This window comes from Eulemur rufifrons, chromosome 5 (assembly GCF_041146395.1).
Source record: "Eulemur rufifrons isolate Redbay chromosome 5, OSU_ERuf_1, whole genome shotgun sequence".
In the NCBI taxonomy this organism is placed as follows: Eukaryota; Metazoa; Chordata; class Mammalia; order Primates; family Lemuridae; genus Eulemur; species Eulemur rufifrons.
Window position 1 is genome coordinate 42,960,658 of NC_090987.1, and position 19,079 is coordinate 42,979,736.

The 19,079-nt window shown below is 36.8% G+C and overlaps 1 protein-coding gene across 2 annotated transcripts in view; it reads right to left on the bottom strand.

Moving 5' to 3' along the window:
- YES1 (YES proto-oncogene 1, Src family tyrosine kinase) overlaps window positions 1–19,079 on the bottom strand; it is a 68,419-nt gene that overhangs the window by 15,981 nt on the left and 33,359 nt on the right. For both annotated transcript variants that reach the window (XM_069468205.1, XM_069468207.1), the window contains exons 2-8: window positions 10,330–10,581; window positions 8,116–8,215; window positions 5,311–5,409; window positions 3,843–3,946; window positions 3,606–3,755; window positions 1,315–1,470; window positions 969–1,148 (exon numbers count right to left, since the gene is read on the bottom strand). In XM_069468205.1, the coding sequence (XP_069324306.1) occupies window positions 969–1,148; window positions 1,315–1,470; window positions 3,606–3,755; window positions 3,843–3,946; window positions 5,311–5,409; window positions 8,116–8,215; window positions 10,330–10,573 (1,033 nt within the window). In that variant the 5' untranslated portion in view covers window positions 10,574–10,581. The remainder of the gene's footprint in view (window positions 1–968; window positions 1,149–1,314; window positions 1,471–3,605; window positions 3,756–3,842; window positions 3,947–5,310; window positions 5,410–8,115; window positions 8,216–10,329; window positions 10,582–19,079) is intronic.

Consider the following 19,079-nt stretch of genomic DNA (forward strand, 5'->3'; position numbering starts at 1 on the left):
GAAAAAAAAAAAAAAAAAAGAAAGAAAGAAAGAAAAGAAAAGAAAAGAAAAGAAAAAAAGAACATCAAACCTTCTCTTCTCTTCTCATTATCCTCTTGCCCTAACTAACCCTGTCACTGAAGATCCCACCTTGCAGTCTGGGGTTTGGGAGAATGGACAGATTTCAACTGATAGTAGTAGGGGAAAAAGTTTCTAGAGGTTCTAAGTATAGGGATTATATTTATATTAAAATGAGATAAAACTAATTTATTTTAACTTTACCTTATGTCTTTGCTTTAGTACTAAAGATGTATCTTTCTGATTTTATTTTTTTTTTGGGATAGAGTCTCACTCTGTTGCCCGGGCTAGAGTGCCGTGTCATCAGTCTAGCTCACAGCAACCTCAAACTCCTGGGCTCAAGCTATCCTCTTGCCTCAGCCGGGTAGCTGGGACTACAGGCATGAGCCACCATGCCCAGCTAATTTTTTCTATATATTTTTAGTTGTCCAGCTAATTTCTTTCTATTTTTAGTAGAGACGGGGGTCTTGGTCTTGCTCAGGCTGGTCTCGAACTCCTGAGCTCAAATGATCCACCTGCCTCGGCCTCCCAGAGTGCTATGATTACAGGCGTGAGCCACTGTGTCCGGCCTGATTTTATCATTTTAATTCAATTTGTATAAACACCTTTTTTTCCTATCTTTCACTTCCCTAGCTATTTTATTTCCTTTAGTCAAACCTACTTTCAAAATAAATTCAGCCTTCCTAATTTTCCTTTTAAAGTTTATACTATCTTCTGGAATAACTGCAACTAATCACTAACTATTCCATTAAACAAAATGTTAGATTTCTTCTTTTTAAATGCCTACATAAAAATCTTGAATTAGAAAATACTATACAATAAAAGCCTATATGCAAAAAATAGAAATGAAGACTTGTTTTTTAAAAAATTTACTAACATGAATACCTTGTGAGGTACTAATATACACATACCTTTTGACATAAATTCAGTGACAATGTAAATTGGCTCTTCAGAAACAACAGCATAAAGTGGAACAAGTTTGTCATGTCTTAATTTTTTCATTATCTGAGCTTCTTGAAGAAAAGCTTCTGGCATCATTGTACCTGGTTTTAGTGTTTTGATTGCTACTTTTGTGGTTCCATTCCATGTTCCTAAAAAAAACAATGCGTTTTACTATTTTAATTTATATTTTAAGGGAGTTTAAACCAAAATTCAGTGACCAGCAGTTACATTAAACATTTAAACATGTTATCATTAATTGTGGCACTTTAACCTACGGCTAAACAATGACAGAAAACAAAAGTTCAGGGTTCTTACCCATCCATACTTCGCCAAAACATCCTTGTCCTAGTTTAACCTCTAGTCGTAAAGATTCTCGAGGGATTTCCCAAGCATCTTTTGCTAGACCTTGAGTCTGAGGTTTCACAGTTGGACATACAGTTGTTAACTTGTGACATAATCCATCAGCATGTTCTAGATAAATGAATAAACTACACTGTGAAATCAATTACTTACAAAAATTAAAGGATAAATAGCGTATCGATGTTTTAAAAGTTAGGCAGGGCGAGGTGGCTCACGCCTGTAACTAGCACTATGGGAGGCAGAGGCGGGAGGATAGTTCAAGGTCAGGAGTTCGAGACCAGCCTGAGCAAGAGCGATAACCCCCCCCGCCCCCCCCCCCCCCCCCCCCCGGTCTCTACTAAAAAAAAAAAAATAGAAAGAAATTAGCTGGACAACTAAAAAAAAAATATGTGTGTGTGTATATATATATATATATATATATAAATAAATATATATAAAATTAGCTGGGCATGGTGGCACATGCCTATAGTCCCAGATACTTGGGAGGCTGAGGCAGGATGATTGCTTGAGCCCAGGAGTTTGAGGTTGCTGTGAGCTAGGCTGACGCCACGGCACTCTAGCCCGGGCAACAGAGTGAGACTCTGTCTCAAAAAAAAAAAAAAAAGTAAAAATAAAAAAAGTAAATAAAAAGTTAAATGTAGAAAAATGAAAACATAATGTCCTATCAGTTTTACTCTAAAAACACAAACACAAAAAGGAAATTGTTTTTGTTTTTTTGTGTTTTTTTGAGACAGAGGCTTACTCTGTTGCCCGGGTGAGTGGCATGGCATCAGCCTAGCTCACAGCAACCTCAAACCCCTGGGTTCAAGCAATTCTCCTGCCTCAGCCTCCCGAGCAGCTGGGACTACAGGTGCGCATGGCTAATTTTTTCTATTTTTAGTAGAGACAGGGTCTCGCTCTTGATCAGGATGGTCTCAAACTCCTGAGCTCAAGCGATCCTCCTGCCTTGGCCTCCCAGAGTGCTAGGATAACAGGCATGAGCCACTGTACCTGGCCAGAAAAATGAAATTGTCCATAAGAAGCAAAATAAACTACATATAAGTGAAACTTTACAATACAATTTAAAGTTATTATTTATTATTGCACTAATTCAGTATTTTACAAATATCTCATATAAATGAAGCTTGGAAAACTTATACAACTTTCCCAAGGTCCCACAGTAAGTGGTGGAGATGGGATTCAACCCCAGGAGGATCCGCCTCCTAAGTTCTGCTTTTGGCCACAGAGCTTTATTCCCAAAGTGAATGCTGTCATTAATTATCATACTAATAACGACTAATTTGTAAGAGGCATACCAAAAATCTAGAAAAAAAACTTCATTTGGAAGATTGATTTTTAAATAAGGGAGACACAAAGGCTGGTAACCCCAGATTCACAATGGCTTGACGTGTGAATCCTTTCTTATATAATCTTTCTTATTGTAAATGAGACACAGTCCCTCCTACTCTAAGCAACCACACAAATTCTCATTTTAACAAAGGCAATTACAAGTGATACCACTGCTTGATAACATGTTTGATCAATGCCAAGACTGCTGGTTGACTTGATAGACTCAGTTTGCAGCTAGCTGTCATTGAAGAAGAAATTACCATGGAAACTTCCCCTCCCTTGGTATTAATCATCTAAAAGACTTTCAGATTCATTCATTCATAAAGAAAATTTTTGAGACAGAAAATTTTTGAGACAGACGACTAATATTAAGTACCTTTCAGAGGTCCTTGAAAGACAAGAATGCCTATAGTTGCTATAGGTTAATTTTCCAGGATAAGGAAAATGTACCTTCAAACCAAATTTCATTAGATTTACACTTTAGGAAATCTCAGGTGATCCAGCCCATGCAGGCAAGGTAATCCAAAAAAAAAAATCAGACATAGCTTTTTATGTTAAGTGTTTAGTTTTATTAATATAGTAAATGTCCATAAATAAAGTATTTGCTTTTATATTTATTTCCATAATCTATCTTAGTATTTATATGTTATGAAATAGAACTCCAACATAAACGCTATACCAATGAGATAAAAGGACTCAAATGATGATAATCTGATTTTGGCATATTATATCCAAGAACCCAATTCAAGTACTAAGTATTACCTGGTGCCTCATTTTAAAATAGAATACAGCAGACATTTATTGGACATGTACTGTGTGTAAAGAAGTGTGTTAAACCTAAAGAGAAATGAAGACAGATTCTGTCCTCATAAAACAGAACGTGAGGAAGTATTTTTAACTTTGAAATATTCACCTACCTGTGTAGTGTTTCACCAATTTCTGCAGAGTATCGAACTGTGCTCTGGTTGTGATATAGTATCCACCATTGTCAAGTTTCCTAATTTTGTAGTGTTTCACATTGTCACCTCTTACCTCATCCCAATCACGAATGGAAAGGGAATAAGCACCTAGGGAGAAAATGAATACTTATTTATTATATCTTTTTCAAAATATTGACCCAATAAATTTTTATATTAATATAACAATGTTCATACCTTTAGTAGTTTCACTCTCTCTTACTAAGAAAATACCTCGTTGATTCCCAGGATTGAGAAGTAATCTTTCAGCATCTTTCCTTCCCATTTTGCCAAAATACCATCTGGAAAAAAATTAATAGTATTTTGAATTGAAAAGGTATAGTAGTCAGACAAATTATACACAAGTATCAATAAGAATGGAGTAGGATAGGGAGGATGACAAAGAATAGCTATAGAATACAGCTTAAAATATAGTAAAGCATAATTAATGATTTTTATTAAATAGGAATATTACAAATATTACTGTTGGAATATACTCTCATAGTATTTCCATGTATTGACTACTCAACATGTATCTCTTAAAATTCTACCTGGTAATCACAGGAACAGTAAATGGAGAAGGGAAGGCATTCAAATAATAGATCCTTTCTGTCAGTGACAAATGGCAATATTAAGACCATAATAGGAAGAAAAGAAGTGGTTCTGTGGTAATAGTGTGATCATCTGTACTCAGTAAGATACAAGTATACCATACGCAAATTATTAGGAACTCTAAATTTGTGTGGGTTTGATTAATAAAGTGTTGTGAATAAAAATGACAGTCTCTGCTGTGAAAAGAGCTCACAGAATACTGGAGGAAAAAGACAAGGAAACAACAAGCACCAAAGCAGAACAGAGTTATTGAGACAAATTATTTATCATTAATAAAAGCAAACAAATACTAATAAAGTACCTACTACAAGATGCCGTAATAAGTGTTGTACTATAAAAATGAAATGGCATTTATGGATGCCAGATAAACTGGTTTGACCTAAAAGTAGTGTGTCACTGAAGGTGAACTGTGACTTTCTAAAAGTTGTAAAAATAGAACATAGAACTTCCATATATACCCCACAACCAGGTTCCCTGTTAACATTTTGCTTTGTCATTATCTCTCTCTCTCTCTAAATATTATATATATTCTCTCTGTATATATATGAATATATATGTGTGTGCATGTATATATATTTTTTCCTGAACTGACTGTAAGTTGCAAACATGCTGAATTATTATGCCAAATACTTCAGTGTGTACTTCCTAAAAGATAAGGACACCCTCCTACATGACACCACACTGCAAGTGCCTCAATCAAGAAGTTAACGCTGATACAATACTACTAACTGAAGGTACATTTTTGAAGTGAGAGTCTGCAAAACATGAAAAGGGTTAACATTTTCTTTTTAAAGTAGAAAAATAATGGAGAGAGACTAGGCATAAAGCAGAATGATTGATGCAGATTCATTTATGATCCTACTCTAAGTGGATACTATGACATTAATTATTAATTTTCAAGTAACATCTATTAATATGATACATTAGCTGTATTAAGTTAGCTGTATTAAGACTGGTATGTAATTCTGTGTGTATAAAGTTGTGGCTAAGTAGAATGTGCATTAAAACATTTTTAAAATCAAAAGAATTAATAAAATATGAAGTAGTGCCATACTCTTCTGCCTGAATGGAATCCGCAGGCGCTACATAATTGCTAGGTATATAACCATTCTTTCCTGTAGCAATTGATCTTGCTTCCCACCAGTCTCCTTCCCTGCAACACATAAAACAACAATCACCACAAGGTAGACGACTGCCCAAGGTACAATATATTACATTGTCGTCTTGTATCTGATGTGGACAGGAGGTATTATTCCCATTTTCTATTTATGCATTTATTTGAACAAGAATTAAACTCAAAGAACAATATTATACAATAGGTTACATGAATTAAGGGAATAAGACTAAATGAAAGCACAATTGTATACTTCTCCAAACAAACAAAAAAAACCCCAAAGACACTATACACTTTTAGTTATAATATCTTGTTTTCACACAATTCCCTAACCAAAGACAATAAACTATATTGAATAAAGCAATTTGGGAGGTAAATCTTTCAAAGTGTTCAGTTTTGATTGAATGTTTTCTTTTTTAACAGCTTTACTGAGATATAATTTGCATACCACAAAATTCCCCCATTTAAGATGTACAATTCAGTGGTTTTTAAAATGTTCAGAGTTGTACAACCATTACCACAATCAGTTTCAGAACATTTTCATCACCAAAAAGAAACTCTGTACCCATTAGCCATCACTCCTCACTCCCACCACCCTTCCATCCCTATCACTGTCAACCACTAATCTGCTTTCTTTCTCCATGGGTACGTCTACTATGGGCATTTCATATAAATGGAATCATACAATATATTGTCTTTTGTGACAGGTTTCTTTCACTTAGCATAATTTTTTCAAGGGTTACCTATGTTGTAGCATGTATCAGTAGTTCATTCTTTTTTTGTTGCCAAATGCTTTTAACAGTACATAAAACTATACTGTTCTTTTTCAGGCATTTCAGAAAAAAAAAAAAAAATCACAATGCCCTAGCACTCCTGCAGCCAAACAATTAACAATGAAGAATTAAAAACTGAATTTCTAGAATGATACATATTCATAAAAATGTTATCCATAAATATCCCAATAAGACTAAAATTACAATTCAGAACATGAGAACTATATGTGGTTTATAATATATAAGCCCTGACTTTCCCAAAATTAATGTGAAAAGAACAAATATCATCAGTCTTTAATAAGGAAGATTATATGGGGATTCACTACAAAAATTCATGTTTTGCTTTGCTGGAGATAAATACCGAAAATGAATTGTCTAAATTGAAATTTTATAAATGCTTAAGGTGAATTTGCTCTCTAGAAAATGAATGAAAAAATCCTTTGGTAATTCAAATATTTAGAAACTCACACACTTGGTTTGTGGTTTCCTAGTATATAAGTACTTTCAGATATACAAACTGAAAACTTTGTATTTGATCCTGCTAATAAGCATGTACTGATTGATTCCAACATTTACTGAGTATCTATTAAATGAAAGACTTTACAATAGGGTGTGCTGGAAACAAAGGTCAAAAGACAGTCTTTGACCTCAAGGAACTCACAGTCTAGAGCTGGGTTTTGCAACCTCAGCACTACTAACACTTTGGGCTTGATAAATCTTTGTTGTGGGGGACTGTCGGGTGCACTGTACGATGTTTACCAGTATCTCTGGCCTCTACCCACTAGCAGCACCCCAATTGTGACAACCAAAAATGTCTCCAGACATTAGCCAAATGTTCTCTGGGATTTTGTCCAAGGTTGAGAACCACTTGTCTAAAAGAATGACAAGCAAGTGACAATTTATAATTCTAAATTTGATGAGAGCTAAAAGTGAGGTTTGCACAGGTTGCTGTGTGAACACCTGAGAGAGACACTTAATCCAGGAGGTGTTGGGGGACTGGGCCAGGCAGGAGAGGAAGAATGTGAAGAAAGGCATCCTTAAGAAATGACACGAACTATATTTTGAAGGATGAGTACAGCTAGCCAGACAAAGAAACGAAATGGAGACATGGGAAGTCACATTTCAGAAAAAAGAAATAGTATGTGTGAAGGCCTGGAGAGTATGAGAAACTTCAGTGGACTGAGAAAACTGCAAGTAATTCCGTATGGCTGGGTGGCGGAGTGAGGAAGGGGGAGAAGCACACAGTAAATTCTCAGTGAATGAGGCTACTATTATTGTTGTTTTCCTTTTATCTTGATGGCAACTGGTAGCTACTGAAGAATTTTAAAACAGAGAGACATGACCATATTTTATGTTTTGGAACAATAACTAGTGGCAGAAGGAAGGAAAAGGAGGAAAGGAAACATTACTGGAAGCAAAGAGACCATAAACATATATTCTGGGAAGTTAGTTACAAAGTGGTCACTATGCTTGCTAATGAAATTATGGGATCTCTTTTCTGTGTTGGGCCACTAGATGACAAGAAGTCTAAGATCACATAAACAAAAAGCAACTTAGTATGTTCAGTTTGGGAATACAGGGGTTCCTCACCCAACTTCTTCCCTTCCTTTTTTAAAGAGATAGGATCTTAAATCATCTGATACTTAGATAAATAGGAAAAGAGAATATTCTCTTTATAAAGTTTTTTTTTTATAAGTAATAAACTTGAACGTACCCCTTCAATAACTCTTCATTCTTTGAACTCTACTGTTTATGGCAGAACCACAGCAGCACGATTTACAGAAGTAGTAACTTCTGGCTACAGCAGCAGTATGCTCGGTGTCTACTGAAGCCAAAGGCATCGTAAACCCGGCGCGCAGAGACCCATGCCCCACCTCTCTCACGTCTGGATCATTAACTAGCTCAGTGGTTTCAGCGAAAAGACCAGGTTTCTGTCAGTATTTCTCCCTCACAAAATATTCACGACACTTACGTATTGTTAATTATTTGAAATCTTTCACCCTTTTTAAATGAAAGGTCTTCTGTAGTTCTAGCTTCATAATCATATAAGGCCACAAATATAGTAACACCACCTATCAGAGGAAAGAAAGACTAAGGTAAATTATATAGATAGATTAACAACAACAACAACAAAAAAAAATAAAGTACTACTGCCAGCAAAAAAATGATTACTGAGTAATTGTGGTCTCCTAACTGTTCAATCCCATATCACACAATTCTCCCCTCTGTCTCTACTGGCCTCTCCACTAATCCTCAAAACTTCCAAGTCCATCTGTATCTCTTGAATTTTGCATTTGTTATCCTCTCTCTCTAGAAAGCTCTTTTTCTAGCTCTGCACATAGTTAGGTCATTCTTATTAATTAAATCTCAGGTCAAATAATTTCTTCTTGAGGTAGCTTTCCCTGATCAACTACAGGGCTGTCACCAATCATTCTAGTTAGTCTCTTCATAGCATTTAAGAAGCATTAATCAGCCTGTTTTAGTTGTTTATTTACTAATTACTGTCCAACCCTCATTATAATGTAAGCTATGGGCAGAAACCTCATTTGTCTTGCTCACCTTTCTATACCTGGTACACAGGTACTTCATATTTGTTGAGTTAATAAATGAACACCCCTGAATGGAGTATTTTGCATAAGTAAATTGCTTTAGGTAACTAAAGTATGTGTTTAAGTATCAACATTTATTTTAATCATTTTGTATTACTATCTTTCCCAAACATAATCCAAAAAATAATTTAAACTTTTGCTAATGACTGAGAAATACCATTACGACCATCTGTTACTGAAGTATTTAGAGTTAGGGAGCCGGAATTAAGATTGTAATTGACTCTGACGTCCATAACTCCCCAAATGAAGTGTAATAGAACCAGTGTATGGCAGTCCTCTGGCCACTGTTATTGGTCCAGAGGTGAGCAGACTGAAGAGACAAATTTATACTCCATGCTTGTAGAAGAAATTTCTCTTCTGCCCCCACTGGCTGCAAATAGAGATGTAAGTTGCTCAATTTGATACTAGCAGCTGTTTTGCCAAGCTTAAGGATAAAGTCGACATTCCAAGAAACCCGAGTCCTTGATGACGTCATGGAACTGCCCTATCAAAGGATCCTGGAGCTCACCCTACCTTTTTAAGCAGCTGTACTTTGTTACTTCAATGAAAAAGCTTCCTGATATGGGACACTTTATAAAAGAGCTCATTTTCTCTTTTCAAAAAGTTTTTTTTTTTTTTTTTTTTTGAGACAGAGTCTCACTCTGTTGCCCAGGATAGTGCCCATGGCTTCAGCTTAGCTCACAGCAACCTCAAACTCCTGGGCTCAAGCAATCCTCCTGACTCAGCCTCCCAAGAAGCTGGGACTACAGGCATGTGCCACCATGCCCAGCTAATTTTTCTATTTTTTTTTTTCATAGAGACAGGATCTCACTCTTGCTCAGGCTGGTCTTGAACTCCTGACCCCAAGCAATCCTCCCATCTCAGCCTCCCAGAGTGCTAGGATTACAGGTGTGAGCCACCACGCCTAGCCTCAAAAAGTTTTTCAATCTACTTTTTTGTAGTGTTCTGTCTCCACGAAAGGTTGTCAGCTATGATTTCTTGCCGTTCTCTGAATGGATATGATAATGTAATAAATGGAGTTCAGGAATAGGACATTAAATCTCATCTCTCCTACTTACTATCTGTAACTCTGGGGGGGGGAATCATTTACACTCTCTGAGCCTCAGGAGTTTTCTTCTTAAAATCAGTAGTATCTGACAGAAACATTGTATTATCAATACTACATTGTCATTTAATTAACATTTATTACTAACTACTATGATACTTTAATACTGGATAGCACTTTACAATCCTGAGAAGTTGGAAAATTCTTGAGGGAAAGTCATATGTTTTTAATCTTTATATTCCCAGTGCCTGCCACACAGAAGGGGCTCCATAATTATTTGAATAATGAGTTAATGAAATAATTAATGATATAGCCCAGTATATAATCACCATCTGATTATCACCAAATTTCCCAGAACCATACCCATGTATATAAGATGTAATTTTTATGTTGGAGACTTTAATTTTCAAACATAATTATTTGAAAAGTCCTCCAGTAAGATATTTTTCTTAACGGCTAACAAAACTTGAAGTTTGTATTATCCAAGGTTATACTCTGAGACACACAACATAATTGTCCATTTAAAGCTCACCTGTTAAACCTGTAGGATATGAACTTGGCACCACTGAAAATGAGGAAGATGCTCCTCCAAAAGGTGTCACCCCTGAGGATCCTCCAAATGGTGTTATGGAAAGACTGCTGAAATTAACCGATGTTCCCTTTGCTGAAGGTTCTGCTCCATAATGGCTGACACTTGTACTGACAGGCTCTGGAGTGTTTTCAGTTCGGTATTTAATGGCTGGACTTTTGTTTTCTTTACTTTTAATGCAGCCCATTATCAAATCTACAGAGGCGATAAGGTAAATATTTTGAGAATCAGTTAACATACAGGATACTTCAAAAAGATACAATTCAAAAGTTGACTTTAAACAAGGCATCCCCCCCCAAAGAAAATAACATTAACAACAACAACAACAACAAAAAAAAACCAAACAGCTGAAAGTGAAGTCTCTTCCCCTCATTTATCTTTATTATAATTCTACTAAAGCCCCACTCCACATCATTCTCCAACTCAATCACTTTTAACAGTCCAATGAAAACATGCCACAGTATGTTGGGAAAATCATGGACTCTGAAGCTAGAGAGGCCTAAATTTGAATCCTAGGTTCCTAAGTAGTGGAGTGATATCAGGTGTGTTGCTTAACCTCCCTGCACCCCAGTTACCTGAAAAAGTATCATCTACCCAATTGCAAAGATGTAGAAACAACCCAAGTGCCCATCAATACATGAGTGAATTAATAAAATGTGGTATATGTATACCATGGAGTACTACACAGCCGTAAAAAATGGTGAACTAATACCTCTTGTATTAACCTGGATGGAACTGGAAACCATTCTAAGTGAAGTATCATGAGAATGGAACAACAAATACCACATGTACTTATCATTAAATTGGAACTAATTGAACACTTATGTGCTCATATGGAAATAAAACTCATTGGGAATCAAACAGGTGGGATGGGGAAGGAAGGGATGAGTAAATTCACATCTAACAAGTACAATGCACACTATCTGAGTGATGGACACATTTATAACTTTGACTTAAACTGTACAAAAGCAATTTATGTAACCAAAACATTTGTACCTCTGTAATATTCTCAAACAAAATTTAAAAAATAAATAATTCCTTTCTTCCTTGGCAGAAAAAAAAAAAAATCATCATCTACCTCATAAGGTTTACTAAGAGGATTAACTTAACCTTAGTATAAGTTCTAAACAATCTGGCACACATAGTGGGTACTAGCAAATACTGTTGTAGTCTTTCTATCTATACCAGCACTATGCGACGGAAATATGATCTAAGTCACAAATGTGAGGCACATATAATATTTTAATTTTTTAATGTAGCCATATTTAAAAAGTACAAAGAAACAGGTGAAATTAAGTTTAATATTTTATTTAACCCAACATACCTAAAATATAATTATTTCAACATGTAATCAACATAAAAATTTTTAATGAGATGTTTTTTATTTTTTCCTACTAAGTCTTAGAAATCCACTACATATTTTATGCTTGTAGCACATCTCAATTTGGACTAGACACATTTCAAGGGCTCAGTGGCTGTACGTAGCTAGTGGCTACCACATAGGATGAAGTAGATCTATGCCTTTTCCCTTCCCTATCAATAGACACACCCCCAATGCTTATCAAATTTGACCCCAACCTACCTTTCCAAGCTTTCCAACTTTATCTCCTTCTATTTTCTCATACTTACTCTCACACACACATGCAGTCCTGTTTCCCTAATACATATGCCCTGTGCTTCTCCATTTTGGGGTGCTTCCTCCTAAAATTGCCTCTGTCCAAAATACTCTCCCACATCTTCCACCTGCTAATATCCTATCCATTCACTGATGGTCATTACAAATGTTACTTTTCCATTCAAGCTTTCCCTATAATTGGTAAAATTGTACTTTTGTGGAGATTTTTGTTACGAGACTCTTACTTTATTCCATTTTGTATATTGTTTTTTGCTTACTAGCTTAATTCCCAAACCACCTTCAAATTAATGGCAATACAGACACCTTCAAAGCAAGAGTTGAGCTTTATTCATCTTTTACCCACTATATCATCTACCAATGTCACTTGCTTATAGGTTTACTAATATTACAAAATCTGGGCCGGGCGCAGTGGCTCACGCCTGTAATCCTAGCACTCTGGGAGGCCGAGGCAGGTGGATCGCTTGAGCTCAGGAGTTCAAGACCAGCCTGAGCAAGAGTGAGACCTCGTCTCTACTAAAAATAGAAAGAAATGATCTGGCCAACTAAAAATACATATATAGAAAAAATTAGCTGGGCATGGTGGTGAATGCCTGTAGTCCCAGCTACTCGGGAGGCTGAGACAGGAGGATCGCTTGAGCCCAGGAGTTTGAGGTTGCTGTGAGCTAGGCTGACGCCACGGCACTCACTCTAGCCCGGGCAACAGAGCGAGACTCTGTCTCAAAAAAAAACAACAAACAAAAAAACCCCCCCAAAATCTGCATTATTCTATTCACTTCCTACAGAAGCACTAATGTAGATTTAATTACTTCATTTACTTTTAAGGGTCATTCTTATTTGTATAGTTTTTCCCTTCCTATGACATTCAAAAGGAAGTAGGTGAGTGATGACTGCCTCATAGATTCTGAAAGACTGAACATTTACAACTTCAGCTATATAATAGTAAAATGTAGCTATAAATATTAGAATAGATAAAAAATGTATCCGTACTGAACATGTACAGACTTTTTTCCTCATCATTATTCCCTAAAACAACACAGTATAACAACTATTTACATCGTATTACATATTATAAATTAGAGAAGATTTAAAGTATACAGGAGGATGTGCATAGGTTTTATCAGGGTCTTGAGCATCTAGGGATTTTGGTATCCACAGGAAGTCCTGGAACCTCTCCCACAGATACTGAGGGACAATTGTATACTGAAAATGCTATGAGGTGGTTGGGCGCTGTGGCTCACTCCTGTAATCCCAGCCACTTTGGGAGGCTGAGGCTGGCGGATTGCTTGAGCCCAACAGTTGGAGACCAGCCCGGGAAACACAGCAAAACCCTGTCTCTACAAAAAAAATAAGAAAAATTAGCCAGGAGTGGTGGTGTGCACCTGTAGTCCTAGCTACTCAGGAGGCTGAGGTGAGGGGATCGCTTGAGTTCAGGAATTTGAGGCTGCAGTGAGCTATGATTGCACCACTGCACGCCAGGCTGGGTGACAGAGTGAGATCCCAACTCTAAAAATAAATAAATAAATAAATAAATAATAAAATATAACAAAAATCCCACGAGGATTTATAAGATAAACATATAAAAGGCAATTGCTTCTAAAAGTATTAGAAAAAACTAAAGGTAAGTAGTTTCATAATCTAGGGTTGGAAAAGTCTTTTAAAGTATAGTATAAAAGTAGAAACTTTAAAGGAAAAGACTAATAGATATGATTATGTAAATTCCATTTGGGGGTGTGGGGAACAAAAGCTTATTAAAGAAAAATAGGGAAAACATCTTTGTACTTGCTTGTGCTCTTTCTTGCTCTCTCAATACACACAAAAATGTACACATGTGAATTCTGGTTGACATTCTTAATACAGGCACGTATGAAAAGAAAAAGACACCAGAGGAAAACCTACCAAGAGGCAATTCACAAAAGAAATAGGCCAGTTAATATATTAAAATATATCCAACCTTCCTAGTTTTCTAGTAAGTACAAATTAAAAGATGCTTTTTTGATTATCAGATTGGAAAAGTTTGACTCAATTCTCAAGGCTGAAGGGAGAATTTAACAATCAATATATATCCACAAAATATGTTAAATTACAAAAATAAAATCAGTAGGAGGAATTTGCAAAACCACCAATATCCAAAGCCTAAATATTAAGGAAATATTATTAACTATAAAATAAATTAGATTTTTTTTTTTTTTTTTTTTTTTTTTTTTGAGACAGAGTCTCACTCTGTTGCCCAGGCTAGAGTGAGTGCCATGGTGTCAGTCTAGCTCACAGCCACCTCAAACTCCTGGGCTTAAGCGATCCTACTGCCTCAGCCTCCCGAGTAGCTGGGACTACAGGCATGCGCCACCATGCCCGGCTAATTTTTTGTGTATATATATTTTAGTTGTCCATATAATTTCTTCTATTTTTAGTAGAGACGGGGTCTCACTCTTGCTCAGGCTGGTCTTGAACTCCTGACCTCGAGCGATCCACCCGCCTCGGCCTCCCAGAGTGCTAGGATTTCAGGCATGAGCCACCACGCCTGGCCATAAATTAGATTTTGAAACAATGCCACTTGTGTGAATGAGAAAAAATTACGAGGGAAAGACAGTAACTACTGTAATTTATTTTATTTTATTTTATTTTTTTATTTATTTATTTTTTTGAGACAGAGTCTCACTCTGTTGCCCAGCCTAGAGTGAGTGCCGTGGCATCAGCCTAGCTCACAGCAACCTCAAACTCCTGAGCTCAAGCGATCCTCCTGTCTCAGCCTCCCGAGTAGCTGGGACTACAGGCATGCGCCACCATGCCCGGCTAATTTTTTTCTATATATATTTTTAGCTGTCCATATAATTTCTTTCTTTCTTTTTTTTTTTTTGAGACAGAGTCTCACTCTGTTGCCCAGGCTAGAGTGAGTGCCGTGGCGTCAGCCTAGCTCATAGCAACCTCAAACTCCTGGGCTCAGGCGATCCTCCTGTCTCAGCCTCCCGAGTAGCTGGGACTACAGGCATGTGCCACCATGCCCGGCTAATTTTTTTCTATATATATTTTTAGCTGTCCATATAATTTCTTTCTATTTTTTAGTAGAGATGGGGTCTCGCTCTTGCTCAGGCTGGTCTCGAACTCCTGAGCTCAAACGATCCGCCCACCTCGGCCTCCCAGAGTGCTAGGATTACAGGCGTGAGCCACCGCGCCAGGCCATTTCTTTCTATTTTTAGTAGAGATGGGGTCTCGCTCTTGCTCAGGCTGGTCTCGAACTCCTGAGCTCAAACGATCCGCCCACCTCGGCCTCCCAGAGTGCTAGGATTACAGGCGTGAGCCACCGCGCCCGGCCTGTAATTTATTTTAAATTTGATAGCAGGCTAACTATGAAATACCATGTCAATCCACAACAGAAGTTCCTATAATTACCCAATTACCTGATTCCATTTTTATTTTTATTTTTTTTTTTTTTTTTGAGGCGGAGTCTCGCTCTGTCACCTGGGCTAGAGTGCCATGGCGTTAGCTCACAGCAACCTCAGACTCCTGGGCTCAAGCGATCCTCTTGCCTTAGCCCCTGGAGTAGCTGGGACTACAGGCAAGTAGTCCCTGGCTAATTTTTTCTATTTTTCGTACAGATGGGGTCTTCCTCTTGCTCAGGGCTCAGGCTGGTCTCGAACTCCTAACCTCAAGGGATTCTCCTGCCTCAGCCTCCCAGAGTGCTAGGATTACAGGCATGAGCCACTGCACCCAGCCCCCAGCTTCCTTAATTCCTGATCCTCACCTTTTTCTTTACCCAGTAACCTCCCTGCAAGACAACACTCCTAACTTCAAGTCCTCTTTCAAAAGTCACACCTTTTTGCCCCACGCTATCAAGTCTTCCATTATTATGCTTAATCTGTCCTCCAGCTGCTTTTTCTTAATCTTAACGTGAGGAGTCTTTGGGACTCCTCACATCCACCCACTTACTCTTTCCAATAGCTCCAGGACAGACCATCGTTTTCAGTCTAGTTTCAAAAGCACCCAAGTATCATTGCCTAGGAGCCATCACTGCTGCCCATCTCATTTAGAAATATAATTATTATTGTCAGATGTGATTTACATTTTTAAGTAAACTCTAGGTGCAATATGAGTTAAACCAATTTTTATGGGTTGTATTTTTAAAACATTTATATGGGAAAGTCTCTTCCAAGTTCCAAGCTACTGACTTAGAGATATGTTTTTATTAACAATGTATATTAGACACTGTAAAAGGAGCTGGGGATGACAAGAAATGGTCCCTTTTCTTTAAAAAGTCACAAATAAGTGTAAGAAACAAATACTTTTATAAAATGTGAAAACTGCTAGTGTAAAGAAATGCTAGAGTAGAGGTATGTACAAAATACCATGCGAATACAACATGAGTTATCAGCTCTGTCTTAAGTGCTTAGGAAAGAAAGTTTTGTAAAGGAAGTTGCATCCGAGCTGGGTCTTGAAGAGTTGGAGATTTAGGGAGGAGAAAATGCGAGATTCTCAGGAAGAATGAAAAGTATGTAGAGTGGCTCAGATGCTTGAAAAAGCATAGTTTATTTGGGGAACAGAAAACTTCTCTGTTGCAGGAGTGTTAGAGGCTGTTTGTGAGCATGGTAGGACAGGTAGTTAGAGGCAGAGGAGAATTTATAAAGAGGATTATTTGTTATGCAGTAACTTTTAGACTTTATCTAAGGAGAATAATTAGGAAGTTATTCAAGGATTTCTTTTTAGGTGAATAGCAGAAGATAAATGTTTTAGAATAACTATGACAAAGGATCATATAGACTGGAAGGAAGAAAAAATGAGGACAGTAGTTAGACAAGTTATAACACTATTACAGTAATGAGCCATGTGAGAAAAGACAAAAGCAGTGAAGCCAACAATGAGGGGGAAAATGAGAGGTACACAGTAAGTAGAAGAATCAAGATTAAATGATCAGTTGAACATGGGAAGAAGAGACATGAAGAAAAAGGAGTCATTTATTTACTCTACAGCACGTATTGAGTATTTTAAAGTAGTTACTATCTGTTTGTTAAAGGCTGGCTGACTCCAAGACTTCTAGTTCGAACCAAGTAGAAAGTGACACCATAACTGAGGTACAAGAGAAAGGAACGGGTTTTTTTGGACCACTACAGATATGCATTTTAGGTAGCTGTTAAACATCATGTTGTGAATTCTAGTGGGGGGTTGATAATATATTTAAAGCTCAGAAAAAGATGGAAACCAAAGAAAAATTAAACGAAAATATTTTCACAGTTTAACTGAACCTTTTGAAATAATGAAACTCAACCAAGGTACAGATTTAGAGGCAAGTAAAGAATGAATACAATGTTGGAGGACGTCTACATATAAGGATGGACAGGGAAAGAAATCAGGAAGCAGCAATTAGAGTTGGAAATACTTCTACAAAGATAAAAACATAGTTAGAAAGATAATCATCAACTTCAAGACAGTACAATAGATATATCTGTAGCATTTTTTACCTTAAAAGAAATATAAAGCAAATAGAGAAAAATGTTAATGTGTTAATTGCAGATAATAAATATTCTTGTTTGTTTGAAGTATTATATAATTTAACAAATTTTTAATAAGAAGTAAAATAGTGGGAATAAAGGATGGACTTTCAGGAAGAAAATGGCTTATAGAGAGTTAAAGACCAAAATGAAGTCCAGTGGCATTTCAACTGCTTTTAAAAGGCCAGCTGATTAGTAATTAGGAGCTCACTGGTGACTTCAGCAAGAGCTTTTATTAATGTCATGAAGACAAAAGCTAGATTGCAGTAATCTGAAGAATAAATTAATACGTTTGGTACATAACATCTTTGTAAGTTAGGAACACACAGTTATTATCAAGACGTTTTCTGTCATTTCTTTGTCTAGTTCACTGATCCTCTCCTTCCCAGTCTTAGTGTAATCTAATACAGCAGAAACTTGGTTACTCAACAGCCATTCTCCCTCTTCTTCGATGAAAGAACTCTGATTTTGTTTACCCTCCTTCCATTTGCCAAGTCCTTTGGGGAAGGCTGGGTATCCATCCAGCCCTAGGTGGTAAATAATCATTTATTTAAGCCACTTATATTTCCTTTGTCAGCTGGTTGAGCCCTGAGCATGAGCTTCTAGGAGGTTTTCCTCAATTTGCAAAAAGGAATATGACAGAAATATCCCATTTTCCTTCCACAGATGTTGTCATCTATGATGCCTAAATCTGGGGCAGTCATCCAGACACCAACAAGTGCCCTTCAGAGGGGAGTACACCAGTGTACTAAAAGTGGAAGGGCAGAAAGATGGAAGGAGCGTAGGTCCTTGATAATGTTGCTCAAGTATTAAATTATATAACGCTGAAATACACTTTAGCTTCAGAAATCCTATGTGAGATAACAAATGCCTACTGTATAAGCCAGTTTTACTTTGGTTCTATGTTACTTACAGCTGAAAGGATCTTAAATATTAATAATATACTATTCAAATCACATGACAATGGTTAATACATTAAATCCCTTTTCAACACGTCAGGATTCAATAGCTGAACAAAAACAATAAAAATCTCAAATTTTCTGGGCGTGGTGGCTCACATCTATAATCCCAATGCTCTGGGAGGCCAAGGCAGGAGGATTGCTTGTCTCCAGGAGTTTGAGAACAGCCTGGGCAACACAGCGAGACCCCACCTTCACAAAAAATGAAAAAAATTAGCCATGTGTGGTGGCACATGCTTGCAGTGCCAGCTACTCAGGAGGCTGAAGCAGGAGGATTGCTTAAGCCCAGGAGTTTGAGGTTGTAGTGCGCTATTAATGGCACTACTGTACTCCAGTCTGGGCAACAGAGTGAGACTCTATCTTAAAAAAAAAAAAAAAAAAAAAATCCCAAACTTCCCTCAAAGTGTTTACATAAATCTAAGATACCCTTAAAATTGTAAAATTCATAGCCTATAAGGTAATAGTAAAATCAATAGCAAATGATTTTATACTGATATGTGCATGAATATTTGCTGAAAAACAAGGCTTTAATTGTCAATTTGAATATTACTGCTATTCTAAAGATTTTGAGTAATCTGAGTTTATTTAAAAATTAAAATTATGGAAATCTTTCAGACA